This window comes from Erinaceus europaeus, chromosome 3 (genome assembly GCF_950295315.1).
Source record: "Erinaceus europaeus chromosome 3, mEriEur2.1, whole genome shotgun sequence".
In the NCBI taxonomy this organism is placed as follows: domain Eukaryota; kingdom Metazoa; phylum Chordata; class Mammalia; order Eulipotyphla; family Erinaceidae; genus Erinaceus; species Erinaceus europaeus.
Genome location: NC_080164.1, coordinates 47123837 through 47140671, shown reverse-complemented (window position 1 = coordinate 47140671; position 16835 = coordinate 47123837). Strand labels below are relative to the sequence as shown.

General features: G+C 42.9%; 1 protein-coding gene across 2 annotated transcripts in view; it reads right to left on the bottom strand.

Moving 5' to 3' along the window:
• Positions 1 to 11474, bottom strand: part of GFPT1 (glutamine--fructose-6-phosphate transaminase 1) — a 72042-nt gene extending 60568 nt beyond the window's left edge. The window contains exons 1-2 of one of the 2 annotated variants that reach the window (XM_016187336.2): positions 11250 to 11474; positions 773 to 880 (exon numbers count right to left, since the gene is read on the bottom strand). In XM_016187336.2, coding sequence (XP_016042822.1) covers positions 773 to 880; positions 11250 to 11256 — 115 coding nt within the window. In that variant the 5' untranslated portion in view covers positions 11257 to 11474. The remainder of the gene's footprint in view (positions 1 to 772; positions 881 to 11249) is intronic. The other variant, XM_016187337.2, reaches the window with a different exon arrangement.
• Positions 11475 to 16835: the final 5361 nt, after the last annotated feature.

Below are 16835 nucleotides of genomic sequence, written 5' to 3'. Positions count from 1 at the left end.
CAAGAATTTTGATCACATGAAAATGCCCATGTAACATGCTTTCTCTGTTTTATTTTTGTTATTGCCAAGGCCCCACCACACTGGGCCCACTTTTTCAGAAAGAATGGCTTCCCCTAAGGGCTCAAATCTGGGTCACACGTGTGACAAAGTGAGTGCCTTCCCAGGTAAGCTATCTTGCCATCCCCTTTACGGTAACATTTTTTTTTCTTTTAATTAGTATTATCATTTACTGCTTTATTAGACAAATAATAATTTCTCTCTAAAAAGTAAAATTTAAAGACAGTTGTCACATGGGTACAACTTCTCATCTTTCCACGTTCAGTAACATTCTTAACAAAGGACACTCATAAGGAACAATTCTTTTTAAAAATTTTTTTATCATCTTTATTTATTGGATAGAGACAGTCAGAAATCAAGAGAGAAGGGGGAGATAGAGAGGGAGAAAGACAAAGAGACACCTGCAGACCAGCTTTACCACTCATGAAGCTTTTCCCCTGCAGATGGGGACCAGGGGCTCAATTGAACCCGGATCTTCGCACACTTTAACATGTATGCTTGACCAGGTACACCACCACACAGCCCTAATAATTCTCTACATGAATAGTTATACTGATAAAATTACATGAACAAACTCTTTAACATAATTTTACAAATTTTAGAGGTACCCAGAACAAACAATATTAAAGAATCTAGTCATTAAAAATCTTTAACAGCAAATCTGTCTAGATTTAAGAAGCATGAAACAGTCATAATATGTTTTAAAAGGAAATACCAGCAGAATCATAGCCTCTGTACTCCAGTCTTTGAAGGCCTTTGATTAGGGTCTCCAAGATTTCTCGTCTTGTACGGGGAACATGGTAGTTCAAGTACGCAAATATACCTGCAAAAAAAAACAAATACTTTCAAAATTAATATAATTATAGCAAAACCCTCATTTGAATAATTATAATCTACGATGTCCCAAAACCTGAAATCCACTTTTAGAAAAAAAAGAGCAGTCAGGGAGTGGCGAGAAAAGCAGATTTCAGGATAAGAGGTCCCACCCAGGTTATATCCCGATAGCTGCATATGCTAGAGACTACTTTCACTCATAGAACAAAAAAGAAATTCTTACTTCAAACTGTTGTAATGCAATGAAACTTTTTCCAAGAGAAATTTCTTATAAGTATAAAAGACTAAAGGACATATGTCAAAGTAAATGTTGAGTATTTCTTCATGCAAACACTTCAATATTTATATGAAAAATGTTGAATATTTCAGCATACAAAGCTGGTCATTAGTCTTCCATCAGTGTTATTTTGTCAAGTAAAATTTAATTTTAGGAAATTAGCCAGTCAGGGCCAGGAGAGTTTGCCCAGTGAATGCATACTTTACCAGGCATAAGCCCCCAGTATCACATGGCAACATCAATACACAGGGAAGCTTCACAAGCAGTGAAATGGAGCTATGGTTTTCTACTCTCTCTCTCTCTCTCTCTCTCTCTCTCTCTCTCTCTCTCTTGTTTCTGAGACTGTAAGGAAAAGAAAAGAATCCAGGGACCCAGGAGGCTGCTCAACCAGTAGAGCACCCAGGCTCTAGTTCCCAGTTACCATATGAGAGAAGGGAAAGCTTCACAAGGAACAAAATAGTACTGAGGTGTCTCTTCTCCCTCCCTCCATCAATAACAAAATAAAAAAACCCAATGGGAATGATGAAATAGCACATCATAGTGTGAAGCTCAGGTGACAAAGAAAATTAACCAATCAAGAAACTTGTGGCTTATGTTCTAGATACCAAGCATCATTTTATGAAATAAAACATTTTACACAATCCAAGAATCTATAAAACTATACAAGGATCCAGGGCTGGCATACCAGGTAGAGCACAACATTACCAGGTGCTAGGGCTTGGGTTTAAGCCCCCCGTTTCTACCTGCGGAGGGGGAACCTCAGAAGCTGTGAAGCAAGTTTGCAGATGTCTTCCCTTTCCTCTCCCTATCTCCACATTCCTTCTTAAGTTCTCTGCCTCTACCCAAAATAAATTAAATCTTAAAATACACACACACACACAAACTCTATAACCTCATCGAAGGTAACTATAATTTTTTATTTCTGCTCTCATGAAATCTTAATGTGACTCCATTTTATTTAATTTTGTGAGCTTTCACTCATATACCACATGACAACTCTCTTACAATGTGAATAATTCATCTGCTTTTTACTACTGGTAAGAATTACTTTGTTGGAGGGACCAGGTGGTAGTGCACCTGGTTGAGCGCACATTACAGTGTTCAAGGACCAGGGTTCAAGCCCCCAGTCCCCACCTGCAGAGGGAAAGCTTTGCAAGTGGTGAAGCAGGGCTGCGGGTATCTTTCTTTCTCTCCCTCTCTATCTCTCCTACCCTCTCGATTTCTGGCTGTCTCTATCCAATAAACAAAGATAATAAAAAAATTGGAAAAAAAAATGAATGACTTTGTTGGGACAGTAGCACAGTGGGTTAAGTGCATGTGGTGTGAAGTGCAAGAACAAGGCTAAAGATCCCAGTTCGAGCCCCCAGCTCCCCATTTGCGGGAGGTGGTCAATTCACAGGCTGTGAAGCAAGTCTGCAGGAGTCTTTCTCTCCCCCTCTGTCTTTCTCCTTCTCTCAATTTATCTCTGCCCTATCCAACAACAACAACAGCTGTAACAACAAGGGCAATAAGAAAAAAAAAATGGGGGAGCCGGGCGGTAGCGCAGCGGGCTAAGTGCAGGTGGTGCAAAAGCACAAGGACCGGCATAAGGATCCCTGTTCGAACCCTAGCTCCCCACCTGCAGGGGAGTCGCTTCACAGGCGGTGAAGCAGGTCTGCAGGTGTCTGTCTTTCTCTCCTCCTCTGTCTTCCCCTCCTCTCTCCATTTCTCTCTGTCCTATCCAACAACGACAACAACAATAATAACTACAACAATAAAACAACAAGGGCAACAAAAGGGAATAAATAAAATAAATATTTAAAAAAAATGGAAAAAATGGCCTCCATGAGCAACGGATTTATAGTGCAGGCACTGAGCCCCAGCAATAACCTTGGAGGCAAAAAAAAAAAAAAAAAACTTTGTCTTCCATTTTTAATAAAATGGGTTATTATAATTGTAGTAGTTGGTTTTGTTCTTTGTTTTTTTACAAAGAAAGATTCTTTCCTTTTACATTTATTTATTTATTTTTCCAAGGTTATTGCCGGGGCTTAGAGCTGACATTACGAATCCAACACTCCCAGCAGCCATTTTTTCCTGATTTTTGTTCCTAATTTTTATTAGATAGGACAGAGAGAAGTTGAGAAAAATGGTGGAGGAAGAAAGGGAGAGAGAAAGAAAGAGACATCTGCAGACTTGTTTCATAGCTCATGAAGCAACCCTCCTCCAAGTGGGGAACAGTGGCTCAAACCCAGGTCCCTGTGCTTGGTAATATGTGCACTTAACCAAGTGCATCACCAACCAGCCACCTTTCTAAAAACTAATGTTGGGAGAGCTCAAAGCAGAGCATCACTCTGGCACATGCAATGCTGGGGACTGAACTCAGGACCTCACGCACAACAGTCTATCACTTCATCCACTACACCACCACCTAGACGGTAAAAGAGCTCATCTATTTAATATTTCTTTATTTCCTTTCTTTTTTGAATCCTCCTATTTGAAAGTAGAAACTTCCTTCTTGGTACTTGATCTATATATTTAATCTTTAATTCTCCATTTCTAAGAAGACAAGCGACGACTTAGTAGAGAATTTTTCAGGGTTAAGCACACACATTACAGTGTGCAAGGGCCCGAGTTCAAGCCCCTGGCCTCTACCTGCAGGGGGAAAGCTTCATAAGTGGTGAAGTAAGGCTGCAGGTATCTCTCTGTCTTGCTCCCCATTTATCTCCCCCTTTCTCAATTTCACTCTTGTTCTATCAAATAAGTAAGTAAAAATTTTAAAGAGAATTTTTCAAAAAAGAGGAGTCCACTGAGGGTGATAAAATCACAGACACAAAGTCCTAGAAGGTGAAATTATTAATTAAACTAATTAAAACAAAAGAATCCAGACTGGATTGCTCTTGGAATTCCAACTGTGCCAAACACCAATACGTAGAAAAATTCTCTAAAGAGAGGGAGTGACAGAGAAAGAGACAACACAGTACTATTCCACCATCCATGAAGATCCGCCGGTGCTATCCGTGCTGCTTCCATATGTGCCAGGGTCCTAAGCTGGGGCTTCACACCTGGTAAGGTATGCACTTCACCAGGCAAGCTATCTGGCTCCTGACCCCTCTAATGATTTCTTCATAGTCAAGTCCAGTTAGACTCTATTGTAGCATTAAATATAAATGAGCTTCCCCTTCTTTTGCAGACTCTGTCCAAGATGATATACTATTTTGGAATCCCTCTGCCTGTAACTACTTTAGTTACTGAACTTTTTTAGTCTTTTCCTGGCACTTCTGTTTCTTCCTTCAAACCTGTTGGCAGCAGTTCACCTTCTTTCTGACTTCATTCACTGTCAGGTAACATATACCATCAATTATATATCTCACAGTGCACTAATTCTCTATCAGCTGGCTCTATTCCTCAATGTAAGTCGTTCTCCATTACTCAAAAAATGCCGGGCCAGTCAGTCTGCATATCTTTTCATTCCACTTAGGGCAATAGCATGGCAATGAACAAGGACTGTTTGTTATCACCCGTTATCCATTGTATGTTTATTGTTTCTTCTAGTCAAACAGTAATTCCTGAAGACAGGCTCCTTGTTTCAGTTTCACTCCCAAAAGTAGTATGCCAACTATAATAAAGTCATTACTTCAAATATCTTCTAACACTTTCCAGGTATCTAAAATGGTAGTCAAAATTTCCAAAACAAGTGGTCCGGGAGGTGGCGCAATGGATAAAGCACTTGACTCTCAAGTGTGAGGTCCTGAGTTCAAGCCCCGGAAGCACATGTATCAGAGTGATGTCTGGTTCTTTCTCTCTCTCCTCCTATCTTTCTCATCAATAAATAAATAAAATCTTTAAAAAAAAAAAAATTTCCAAACAAGAGAAAGAGGACACCATTTTTGCAAGAAGCTTAACAGGGACAAGGTGAAAGGTTCCAAAATCAAGAGTTTAAGAAATACTAGGCTAGGGGGCCAGAAGATTGCTCAATCTGTAGGACTGATGCCTCCCTATGAGGGCATGGCTTAAATTCAAAGCCCAGCACCAAGTGGGAGAACCATGACACCAAGGGAGGCTCCAGTTTTGTGGTATCGCTTTCTCTCTCTGAAATAAAAAGAATGAAAACAGTAGTCCAGTGCAGAGAGAAGGGAGGCAAGAAAGGAGGAAAGGTAAAAAGAAAAAGGAGAAAGGAATGATTACTAGGCTAAACAAAGGTGAGAGGTATATTTAGAGAATTCCCAGGAGTCTTTCATATCTCCCTAAGTATGAATCTCCAAGAGCAGAAGTTCCCAAAACTCTTTCTCACTTTCTACTGCTCATTACCAACACCTATTAACTTCTCCTACAGAGAACAATTGAGAAAATGCTTATTAAGCAATTAATTGTTTCCTTTCATAACTACTTCACCACTAAGATGCTCTCTACAGATAATAGTACTGGTGGTGTGATTTTTTTTTCCCTCCAGGGTTATGGCTGGGGCTTGGTGCCAGCACTACGAATCCACTGCTCCTGTCAGCCATTTTTTCCATTGGACAGAGAGAAACTGAGAGAGGAGGGAGACACAAAGAGAGGTACCCACAGAACTGCTTCACTGGTTGTGAAGTATCCCCCATGCAGGTGGGGAGCTGGGGCTGGATCTCTGTGTGGGTCCTACGTGTGCTTAACAGGGTGTGCCACCACAAAGCCCCCATGACATACCTTATTGCCAAAATACATTTCAGGATACTTTTAAATCACAAACTCCATAACTGTTCTTAAATATGACCTAAGAGGTTCAGGCAATGGCACACCGGGTTAGGTGCATATAGTACAAAGCACAAGGACCTGCTCAAGGATCCTGGTTCAAGCCCCAGGCTCTCCACCTTCTGGGGGGGGGCACTTCACAAGCAGTGAAGCAGGTCTGCAGGTGTCTCTCTTTCTCCCCCTCTATTTCTCCTCCTCACTCAATTTCTCTCTATCCCAACCAATAAATATGAAAAATGGCTACCAGGAGCAGTGGATTTGTAGTGCAGGCACCAAGCCCCAGTGATAACCCTGGAGACAAAAAATAAATAAATATCGGAGTCGGGCGCACGTGGTGCAAAGTGCAAGGACCAGCTTAAGGATCCCGGTTCGAGCCCCCGGCTCCCCACCTGCAGGGGAGTCGCTTCACAGGCGGTGAAGCAGGTCTGCAGGTGTCTATCTTTCTCTCCCCCCCTCTGTCTTCCCCTCCTCTCTCCATTTCTCTCTGTCCTATCCAGCAACAACAACATCAATAACAACAATAATAACCACAACAATAAAACAACAAGGGTGACAAAAGGGAATAAATATTTTTTAAATAATAATAGTGATAAACTTAATAATTAAATAAATATGACCTAACTTTTGAAAATACCATTTATATGCAGAGTCAGTTAAGATGAGCATAATTTCATTTATTAAATATATATATATATATATTTAAAATTGGGGCTGGGTGGTGGTGCAGTTAGCACACATATTAACATGCACAAGGACTCACTCATGTTCAAGCCCCTGCTCCCCACCTGCAGGAAGCTTCACAAGTAATGAAGCAGCGCTGTAGGTGTTTGTGTCTCTTTCCACTCTATTCCCCCCCCCCCAATTTCTATCTCTATCCAATAATAAATAAATGAAATTTAAAAGGGAAAAAAGAACCTGGGAGCCAGGCGGTAGCACAGCTGGTTAAGCACAAATGGCATGAAGCACAAGGACTGGCGTAAGGATCCAGGTTCGAGTCCCCAGCTCTCTATCTGCAGGGGGGGTCGCTTTACAAGCTGCAGGTATCTATCTTTCTCTCCTCCTCTGTTTTCCCCTCCTCTCTCCATTTCTCTCTGTCCTATCCAACAATAATGACAGCAATGACAATAATAATAACAACAACAACGACAAACAACAAGGGCAACAAAAGGGAGGAAAATTTTAAAAAAGAAAAAAACAAGAAATAAGAATAAGTAGAAGATAAAATGTGGAAAACAGACAATCTTCTTTTCTGGAATTTATACTACTTAGCACATTAAAGAAAATTGAGAAGTTGTGTTCCAGGAGGTGGCGCAGTGGATGCAGCACTGGATTCTCAAGCATAGGGTCCTGAGTTCAATTCTTGGCAGCACATGTACAAGAGTGATGTCTGGTTCTTCCCCTCTTTCCTCCCATCCTTCTCATTAATAATTTTTTTTTAATTAAGAAAGAAAGAAAGAAATGGAAGAAGCCCTCCCAAAAAAGGCAAAGATGAAGTGGAAGATAAAAGAGTTTAACTCAGGGGGCAACGTGGTGGCACAACTGGTTGAGCCCACATGTTACAATGTACAATAACTCAGGTTCAAAATGCCAGTCCCCACCTGCAAGGGGAAAAAAGCTTTGCAAGTGAAGCAGTGCTGAAGGTGTCTCTCTCTCTCTTCCTCTCTATTTCTCCCTTACCTCTTAATTTCTGGCTGTCCCTATCCAATAAATAAATAAAGATAATAAATGCTAAATGGGGGGGGGAGAGTTCAGGCACCAGGTGGTGGCGCACCTGGTTAAGCGCACACATTACAATGCACAAGGACCTGGGTTCAAGCCTCTGGTCCCCACCTGCAGGGGGAAAGTTTCACAAGTGGTGAAGTAAGGCTGTAGGTGTCTCTCTCTCCTCCTTCCCTCTCAATTTCTGGCTATCTCTATCTAATAATTTTAAATAAATTTAAAAAAAGAGTTCAGCTTGGTTTAATCTGTTGCTTACCAAATTTATTTGACGACATATTTTTGTATGGTTAACACTTATTACAAAATAGAAGTTTACCAGTTGAATCCGGTAAACATAATAACTTTATCAGAATATATAATTTAGAAAAAGTACTAGCACTGAGCCATCAGCCCCCTCTCCTCTGCTTCAACATATTACAAAGTTGAAAGAAAGTAATCTCATTTCTATTTATTTTAGAGGCAGAAATTGAGAAAAAGGGGAGAGAAAGGGAGAGAGACAGGGCAAGGGTAGATAGTATAATGGTTATGCAAAAAGACTTTCATGTCTAAGGCTCCAGGTTCAACCCCCCGATAGCCCTCCCCCCCCATAAACCAGAACTGAATAGTGCTCCAGTTTAAAAAAAAAAACAGGGAGACAGAAACTCCTGCATCACTGCAGCTTTCCCACTGCTGCTAGATAGAGACCAGGGACTTGAACTGGGGTCCTTGCGCACTGCAGTGTGTACACTCAGCCAGGTGTGCCACTGCCTGACGCCTGAAAATAATCTCATTTTTAAGCAGTTATTTATTTACATAGTATGAGAGAGTGAGAGTCACAGCATCACTGTGGCATGTGCCATGCAGACACTAAACAGAGGGCCTCATGAATGAAAGTCCTACATCCAACCACTGAGCCACCTCCCCAGATGTAAAACAAAACAGTCTTAGAAAAAGTTAACTAGGCGGGGTTGAGTGGTGGCACAGCTGGTTAAGCGCACACGGTATAGTATGCAAGGACCTGGGTTCAAGCCCCTGGTATCCTCCTCCTACAGGGGGAAAGCTTCATGAACGATGAAGTAGAGCTGCAGGTATCTTTCTGTCTGTCTCCTTTTCTATCACCCCCTCTCAATTTCTGGCTGTCTCTATCCAATAAGTAAATAAAGATAATTTTTTTTTAAAAAAAAAAAGGTTGAATAGGCAGCAAATAATCAGAAGGTAAAACTGTTGTTGAATTTATCTAATATCATTTCCACTCAATTTCCCCATTACTTTATTATTATTTCTTTTTATCAGAGTACTGTTGAGCTCTGGATTATGATTTATGGTGGTGTGGGAAACTGAATCTGGGACCTGGCATAAGAATCTATCTCCAGACCCTAATTTTTCCATTATACTATAGAATTCACTTATTAAGATGTGGGAGAAAATTTTTTAAATCATATCTAATTATCAATTAACCCTTTTATATATTTTTTCCCTTTTGTTGCCCTTGCTGTTTTTTATTGTTGTTGTAGTTATTATTGTTGTTATTGATGTCGTCGTTGTTGGATAGGACAGAGAGAAATGGAGAGAGGAGAGAAGACAGAGAGGGGGAGAGAAAGACAGACACCTGCAGACCTGCTTCACCGCTTATGAAGCCACTCCCCTGCAGGTAGGGAGCCCGGGCTCGAATAGGTATCCTTAGGCTGGTCCCTGTGCTTCTCGTTATTTGCACTTAACCTGCTGTGCTACCGCGGGACTCCCTATCAATTAACTCTTGAAGCATACATCAGAGAGGAAATAAATATGGACCTCTTTCTGGAATTATATAAAACTCTGGTATGAGCTAATAGCAGAACTTTAGAAACTAGCGATTTACTCATTTATTATGTAGTTGGGGCCCTTGCACCTGTAGTATTTTACCAATCCAGGTCATTATTTGGGGGGAAGAGAGGAGACACTACAGCACCAGAGCTTCCTCTGGTGCCACAGCACCAACCCATCTGGTGCTAGGAACTTGAACCTGGACCATGGCAAGGCATGTGTGAGTTATCTCTTCTGACTTCTTTATTATTTATGCTGTTTCCTCTGTAATAAAACTGTGCATAAGGAGGTTAGCTACATAAAAACTCCTGTATTGCTCCCCCACCCTAGCCTCACCCTTTGTAAACTACACCTCATTTTTTCCTTCACAGTAATTTGACTCCTTTTTTCCCTGGAACAAGATGAAGAAATGACCTGCAACCAGAACATCTCATACTTGAACAGGCACATACCTCATCAATCAGAAAGAGTTAATTACCAAAGGAAACACACTGGGGATTAAGCAGGTTGTAAATTCACTAACACACAGCTGCAAACTAAATTATATGTTTTACAAAGCCACTCTACTAACTAGACATAGCAAAAGTATAACTGATTCTAAAGTCAGCTCTACTCTTAATAATTTCAACAAGCTATTTATAGGTGTTTGTTTGTGTTTTAATCTACTCTAAATTTAAACCTGCTCATTTTCAGAAGCTGAAATTAACAATGTTAAATACAGAAAAATAGATACTAATGAGTCCAGTTCACCTCAATTCCTTTTGAAAAAGCTACAAATAGAATAACAAGCTTCCCAAATAGCTGCAATTCTAGAACCATATTTTCCATCACAGTGTTCTTTCTTCCAGAGGTAAAGGCAGTTATAAATGTCAATAATATATTTATGGGCTGGGTGGTGGTGTACCCGGTTGAGCACACATGTTACAATGCACAAGGCCCTGGGTTCAAGCCCCTGGTCCCCTCATGGAGGATCAGCGTTGTGGGTGTCTCTCTTTATACTAACCCCTTCCCTCTCAATTTCTCCGTCTCTGCTAAATAAATAAGTAAAAATTTCATACACACTTTTTTAATTGACAGTATAGAGGTTAATACCAACTTACAAGCATAGGTGATGCTCCCTTTCACTAACACTTCAGGTGATATTAAGACGACTGCGACCCAAGACACTAACTTTGTGTTTTCACTACTACAGGTAAAACTTTGATTAAATGCAGACAACGCTATTCACAGCTAAGTATCTCCAAATGAGTGTGCAAGCCAGAGCTAAATGAAGTAGTCTTTATGGTCACAGTTAACTGCCGGCCTCTTCCACCAGAGAATCAGATCTAAGCCCATTCACCAGATATCTGTTCAGGACTGGTTTCTGTGTTGCTGTACACGAGAGGGCAGGAAGTAAAATCGTGTGCAATACCATTGCTTGTAAATTCTGTTTTCCATGGGGCCTGTCCGAAAGAAAGCAGCTCGAAGTTTTTATTTGTTTGTTTGTATTAACTGATCCTCGAGTAGCTCAAGGTGAGTCCAAGAGCCCTCACCTGCTGTTCCACAGGTAGCCTCGCTCACCTGGTGGGCTCCCTGGCGGCAGCCCGCTCTCCTCCTCCAGTGCAGGCATGTCTCCCCACCCCACCCCACCCCCGTTCCCTTCGTCCCGCAAAGTGGCCCCCAGGTCCCAGGCAGGGCCCGCCCTACTCCCAGGTGCTCTCCTAGACAGGTCCCCGGCCCCCCGGGACCCCCAGGCCACCCCGGAAGCCCCCAGCCCGCCATCCAGACTTCGTAGCCCGCGGCGGGAGCTGTCGCCGGCGCCTCCGGCCTCTGCCGCGCCGGCTCTTCACGCTGCACCGCCCCGCAACACGCCCCCCGCCCACGGCCCCCTTACCGCACATGATGCAGAAGGCGCGGTCTGCAAGGCGAGTGGAGAACCACTGGCGAGGCCGGGAGCGCAAGCACTTGCGGGTGGGACGGGCCGCTGGCTGGCAGGCTGGCGGAGTGGGGACCCGCAGGCACGAATCCTCCGGAGATGCGACAGCAGCGGCTACGATGGTCTCCTCCGCCTCCCGGGCTCGCCAGCAACTGCCAGCGGCCCCGCCCCTCGGCGCGCAGCGCGCCGCCGCCGCCGCCAGCCGCCTGTCCCATTGGGCCACGTGCGCGCCGCTCAAGCGCAGGTCCCGCCCCCTCGCGCGGCCCCGCCCCGCCGCGCCCCCGAGCCCACGCAGGCACAGGCCAGAGGGCGGCGGAGACGTGGCACCGGCTGGCCTCGCATCCGCTTCGGGTTCCTGGAGCCGCCCGGGCCCGGGGCGAGCAGCGGGAGGGACCGCGCTGTGGGGCAGGAGGAAACTCGACGGCTGTCCGGGAGTGACGTAGAGAAAGGGAAGAGGACGGTGGGATTGTTGGCGCCTCAAATAGAGCCCAAGGCCCCAGGCTTCCCATGTGCTGAGGGCTGAACACACACCACACACACACACACACACACACACACCACACACACACACACCCCACACATACACACACCACACATACACACACACCACACACACACCCCCCCCACACACACACACCCCACACATACACCCCACACATACACACACACACACACACACACACACACACACACACACACACACACACGAGAAAGGGAATGCTGAGGGCTGAAGAGAAAATACAGAGAAGTGAATGAGATGAGAAAGAGTTACTAATACTCTGGACTACAAAGCGCCCTGCAGGTACACACACACAGAGGGAGAAGGCAGGCCTGAAATAGGTTTGTGAAGGGCAGAAAAGGTGGACGAGATAATGGACTGAAGAGAAAATACCAAGAACTGAGAGAGATGAGCAAAGAGAGGTACCAATACTCGACTGCAAAGTGCCCCGCAGGTCCAGCCAATCTTTCTAGTGGAATCCAACTCAGTTCCCAACTTAAGCTCTATGTAGTAAGTGTGACCACTGAAGGCCCTCTGCGCCCTTTCCCCACCCTATTCATCACCTCCTTAACCCCCAGTTTTTGGGAGAAGGGAGAATGTAAGAATCGACTATCCAACACTGTGCTAGAGGGCTTTTGAAACTGCTAGCTTTGACTTCAGATGACCACCTCAGAGGACTGTAGGAATTAGATTTCACAGCCTTACCTGTGACTCATGAATAACAAATTGTATGAACAAATCACCATTCCTGTCAAGAAAGATTTAATCAGAGATAGTGTTCTTGAGAATTTTCTTTAGGAAGATTTAAATGGTATCTCTAGTCAAATGTAGATGGTTGCCACAACTATCAATGACTCTATAATAGAGTCAAAAAATTGTACGGCATGGAGAACATGTCATAAATTTCTTATCCAAATGTCTGTCCTTCACAGAACTATTCCCCCCCCCCCCCCCCCCCGTCCCTATCGTCCTTTATACTTCAACAATGCCAAACAGGTCATTTCCCAAATACTAACAGACCTTTTGCCCATACTACTTGCTCTTCAAGATGCCCCCCACACACACACACCCCATCTCTACTTAAATACTACCTCCTCAGGAAAACTTTCTTGGTCCTCCATATAAACTTAACGGCAGGGGTGGGCAGGGAGGTAAGGGTGGTTATGCAAAGAGAGTCTTATGCCTGAGATTTCAGAGTCCCCTCCCTCCACCACCATAAACTAGAGCTGAGCAGTGCTCTGGTGGGAAAAGAAAGAAAGAAAGAAAGAAAGAAAGAAAGAAAGAAAGAAAGAAAGAAAGAAAGAAAGAAAAGCTTAAGAGAGGTGGGAGCAAGCAAGAGAGAGAGAGAAAGTGGGGAAAGAGACCATAGCATCAAAGCTTTATTATTTTTTTGTTAATTCTTTTTTTTAACTTTTTAAACTTTTTAAAATTTTATTTTATTTTATTTATTTATTCCCTTTTGTTGCCCTTGTTGTTTTTTTTTAAACTTTTTTTTTCCCTCCTCCAGGGTTATTGCTGGGCTCGGTGCCTGCACCATGAATCCACCGCTCCTGGAGGCCATTTTTTTTTCCACCCTTTTGTTGCCCTTGTTGTAGCTTCGTTGTGGTCATTATTATTGCCCTTGTTGACACAATTCGTTGTTGGATAGGACAGAGAGAAATGGAGAGAGGAGGGGAAGACAGAGAAAGGGAGAGAAAGATAGACACCTGCAGACCTGCTTCACCGCCTGTGAAGCGACTCCCCTGCAGGTGGGGAGCCGGGGGCTCGAACCGGGATCCTTACGCTGGTCCCTGCGCTTTGCGCCACATGCGCTTAACCCACTGTGCCACCGCCCGACCCCCACTTTTTTAAGATTATTTTTATTTATTGGATAGAGACAGAAATCAAGAGGGAAGGGGAGACAGCGAGAGAGACAGAGAGTCACCTGCAGCCCTGCTTCACCACTTGTGAAGCTTCCTGCCTGCAAGTAGGGACCAGGGGCTTGAACCCAGGACCTTGTGCCCTATGTGTGCACTTAACCAGGTGCACCACCACCTGGCCCCCAAATCTTCCTTTAATACAGTGGGGCCCAGCTTGAACCTGTGTTGTGTGCATGCCAAAGCAGCAGCACGCTATCCTAGTGAGCTATTTCACCAGCCTACATTATCCTTTCATTTTTAGTTACTTCCTTTAAAGCAATATGCTTTGATAGTTTATTATATTTTGCATATTATCCCTACTAGAATAAAAAAATCTAGATAAACCTTAGTACAAAGTAAGAAATTCAAATGTTTTTGAATGAGTGGGAAAATTCTGCTCCTATTCCTAGAACTGACTTTGTATGGTTTGTAATATGGTCAAGAAAGGAAATTTTCTTTTCTGATTTTCTTAAGAGCAAAATGTCTTTTTATCACTGACCTCAAAGGTAGACTTGGAACTGTAACTTTTTTTTTTTTTGCCTCCAGGGTTATCAATGGGACTCTGTGCCTGCACTATGATTCCACTGCTCCTGGAGGCCATTTTTCCCATTTTTGTTGCCCTTATTGTTGGATAGGACAGAGAGAAATTGAGAGAGCAGGGGAAGACAGAGAGAGGGAGAGAAAGACACCTGCAGACCTGCTTCACCGCCTGTGAAGTGACCCCCTCCCCCTGCAGGTCGGGACTCAAACTGGGATTCTTACGCTGGTCCTTGCGCTTTGCACCATGTACACTTAACCCATTGCACTACAGCCCAGCCCTCAAAATGTAACATTTAACTAGACAAAGCAATTTTCACCTGAAAATCTTTTATTATCTCAGGTCTTCAAGCAGCTCCCTATATCACCCATAGAAAAGTTACAAACAAAAAACAGTGAGCTGTTTGTTAATAGACATACAATTCTCTTCAAGAGGCAAATTTTTCTATGGATATGCATCTTAACCTCAAGATTCTCATCTAGGAGTTCTGGGAAATCCTCTGTGATATTGTCAAAGAGTATAAGTATGATTTCCATGCTCAAACAACACTATTGTACCTTGCCCACAAGCCTGTAGATACCACAAAGAAAATTCCACTAGTAACGTCAAAGTTCTCAAACTTTGGAACACCAAATGCTCAAACTGTAACAACCCATTAATATTAAAACTCTCAATATCTTTTTCTATTTGTTTATTCATCAAAATAACTATTGGGTTGTTTATCCTTCTCTGTTGTACAGCTATTTGGAAAGGTGCTAGTTAATGAATCAGTCCAGAGGAAGAAATCTTGAAAGTCAATATTTTCTCAGCCCAGCCTTGAACAACCTCACTACGCCATTACAACAAAGAGTCCTTTGTAGCAATGTGGCAGTCGAGATACTAATAAAGAAGAACATTATTTGAGCACCACCCCCAGCCCCATCTACATGGAGTTTTGCCTTAACTAGACTTTCAGAAATACAGCTGGCAGAAAATGACTGTTCTGCGAAGTAGAAGGGATATTTGGGTCTATTCAAACATTTTGGGAAATGGAAAGGATTTTTCTCTAGATCAGAAGGTCTGAACTGAACTAAGAAAAGAAAAAAGTAGTAATAACAAAGAGTTATCTCTTCATGTTAGTGTGTTTTTCATGCTCACAGGATTAATAATATTAATTGAGGGTCCATGTAATAGTGTACCTGGGTAGTGTGCTGATTTACTATTTGTACAACCCAGGTTTGACTGTGGCCACCACCACACTGAAGGAAACTTCAATGCTGTGGTTCTCTCTCTCTCTCTCTTTCTTTGTCTCTGTCTCAAAATAATTTTAAGGGAGTCGGGCAGTAGAGCAGCAGGTTAAGCACAGGTAGTGCAAAGTGCAACAACCGGCTAGGATCCCGGCCTCCATCTGCAAGGGAGTCACTTCACAGGCGGTGAAGCAGGTCTGCAGCAGGTGTCTATCTTTCTCTCCCCTGCTCTGTCTTCCCATCCTCTTTCCATTTCTCTCTGTCCTCTCTCCATTTCTTTCTGTCCTATCCAACAACGATGACAATAACTATAACAATAAAAAACAAGGGCAACAAGAGGGAATAAATAAAAATAATTTTTAAATAAAATGAAAATACCAGTCCAGTGACTTTTAGCCTCCTGCTTGCCATCTGAACTTTCTATTGCCATTCTTATTTATTTATTTGTTTCCCATTTTTGTTGCCCTTATTGTTTCTATCATTGGTGTGGTTATTACTATTGTTATTGATGTTATCACTGTTGGATAGGACAGAGAGAAATGGAGAGAGGAGGGGAACACAGAGAGGGAGAGAAAGATAGACACCTGCAGACCTGCTTCACTGCTTGTGAAGCAACCCCCCATTGCAGGTGGGGAGCCAGGGATGGAACTGGGATCCTTACACCGGTCCTCGAGTTTCACCCCATGTGCACTTCTTCTTCTAGCGTTTGTCCTTCTTCCCATAGCCAGTCAACAGCGTCAGGTTGAGCCCGATGTCTGCTTGTTGCTGGCTTTGAAAGTGACTGGGATCCATGTGTATTCAGTTGGCTAGGAAGGATCGTCAGTTTCCCCAATAAATGGGTACTCACGGGATGCACCATGTGCACTTAACCAGCTGAGCTATAGCCCACCCCCTCTATTGAGATTTATAAACAAACAAAAAAAATTGAATAGCTTTAGAAGATATATTTTTATTTATTCATGAGAAATGATAGGAGAAAGAACCAGACATCACTCTGGTACATGTGCTGCCAGGGATTGAACTTGGGACCTCATGAACCAGGATTCTTATGCCAGTCCTTGCGCTTTGCGCCACATGTGCTTAACCACTGCGTTACCGCCCGACTCCCTTTTAGAAGATTTTTTAACATTGCCATGTTTGTAATTTTTTTTTACCTCTTACTTTTCAATTATAATAGTCAAGTATTAACATAAAAGGTCTATGTACATCTTCAAGTTATAAGTGCTGGGGATGTAATACAGGTGAATACTAGTTAATAGGACTGTATGGTATAATTGATATTTGTGAAGAGACTAGATCTTGAAAGTTCTTATTATAAGAAAAAAATCTTAACTAAGTGATTATGGATTTATTTTTGCCACCAGGGTTATCACTATAGCTCAG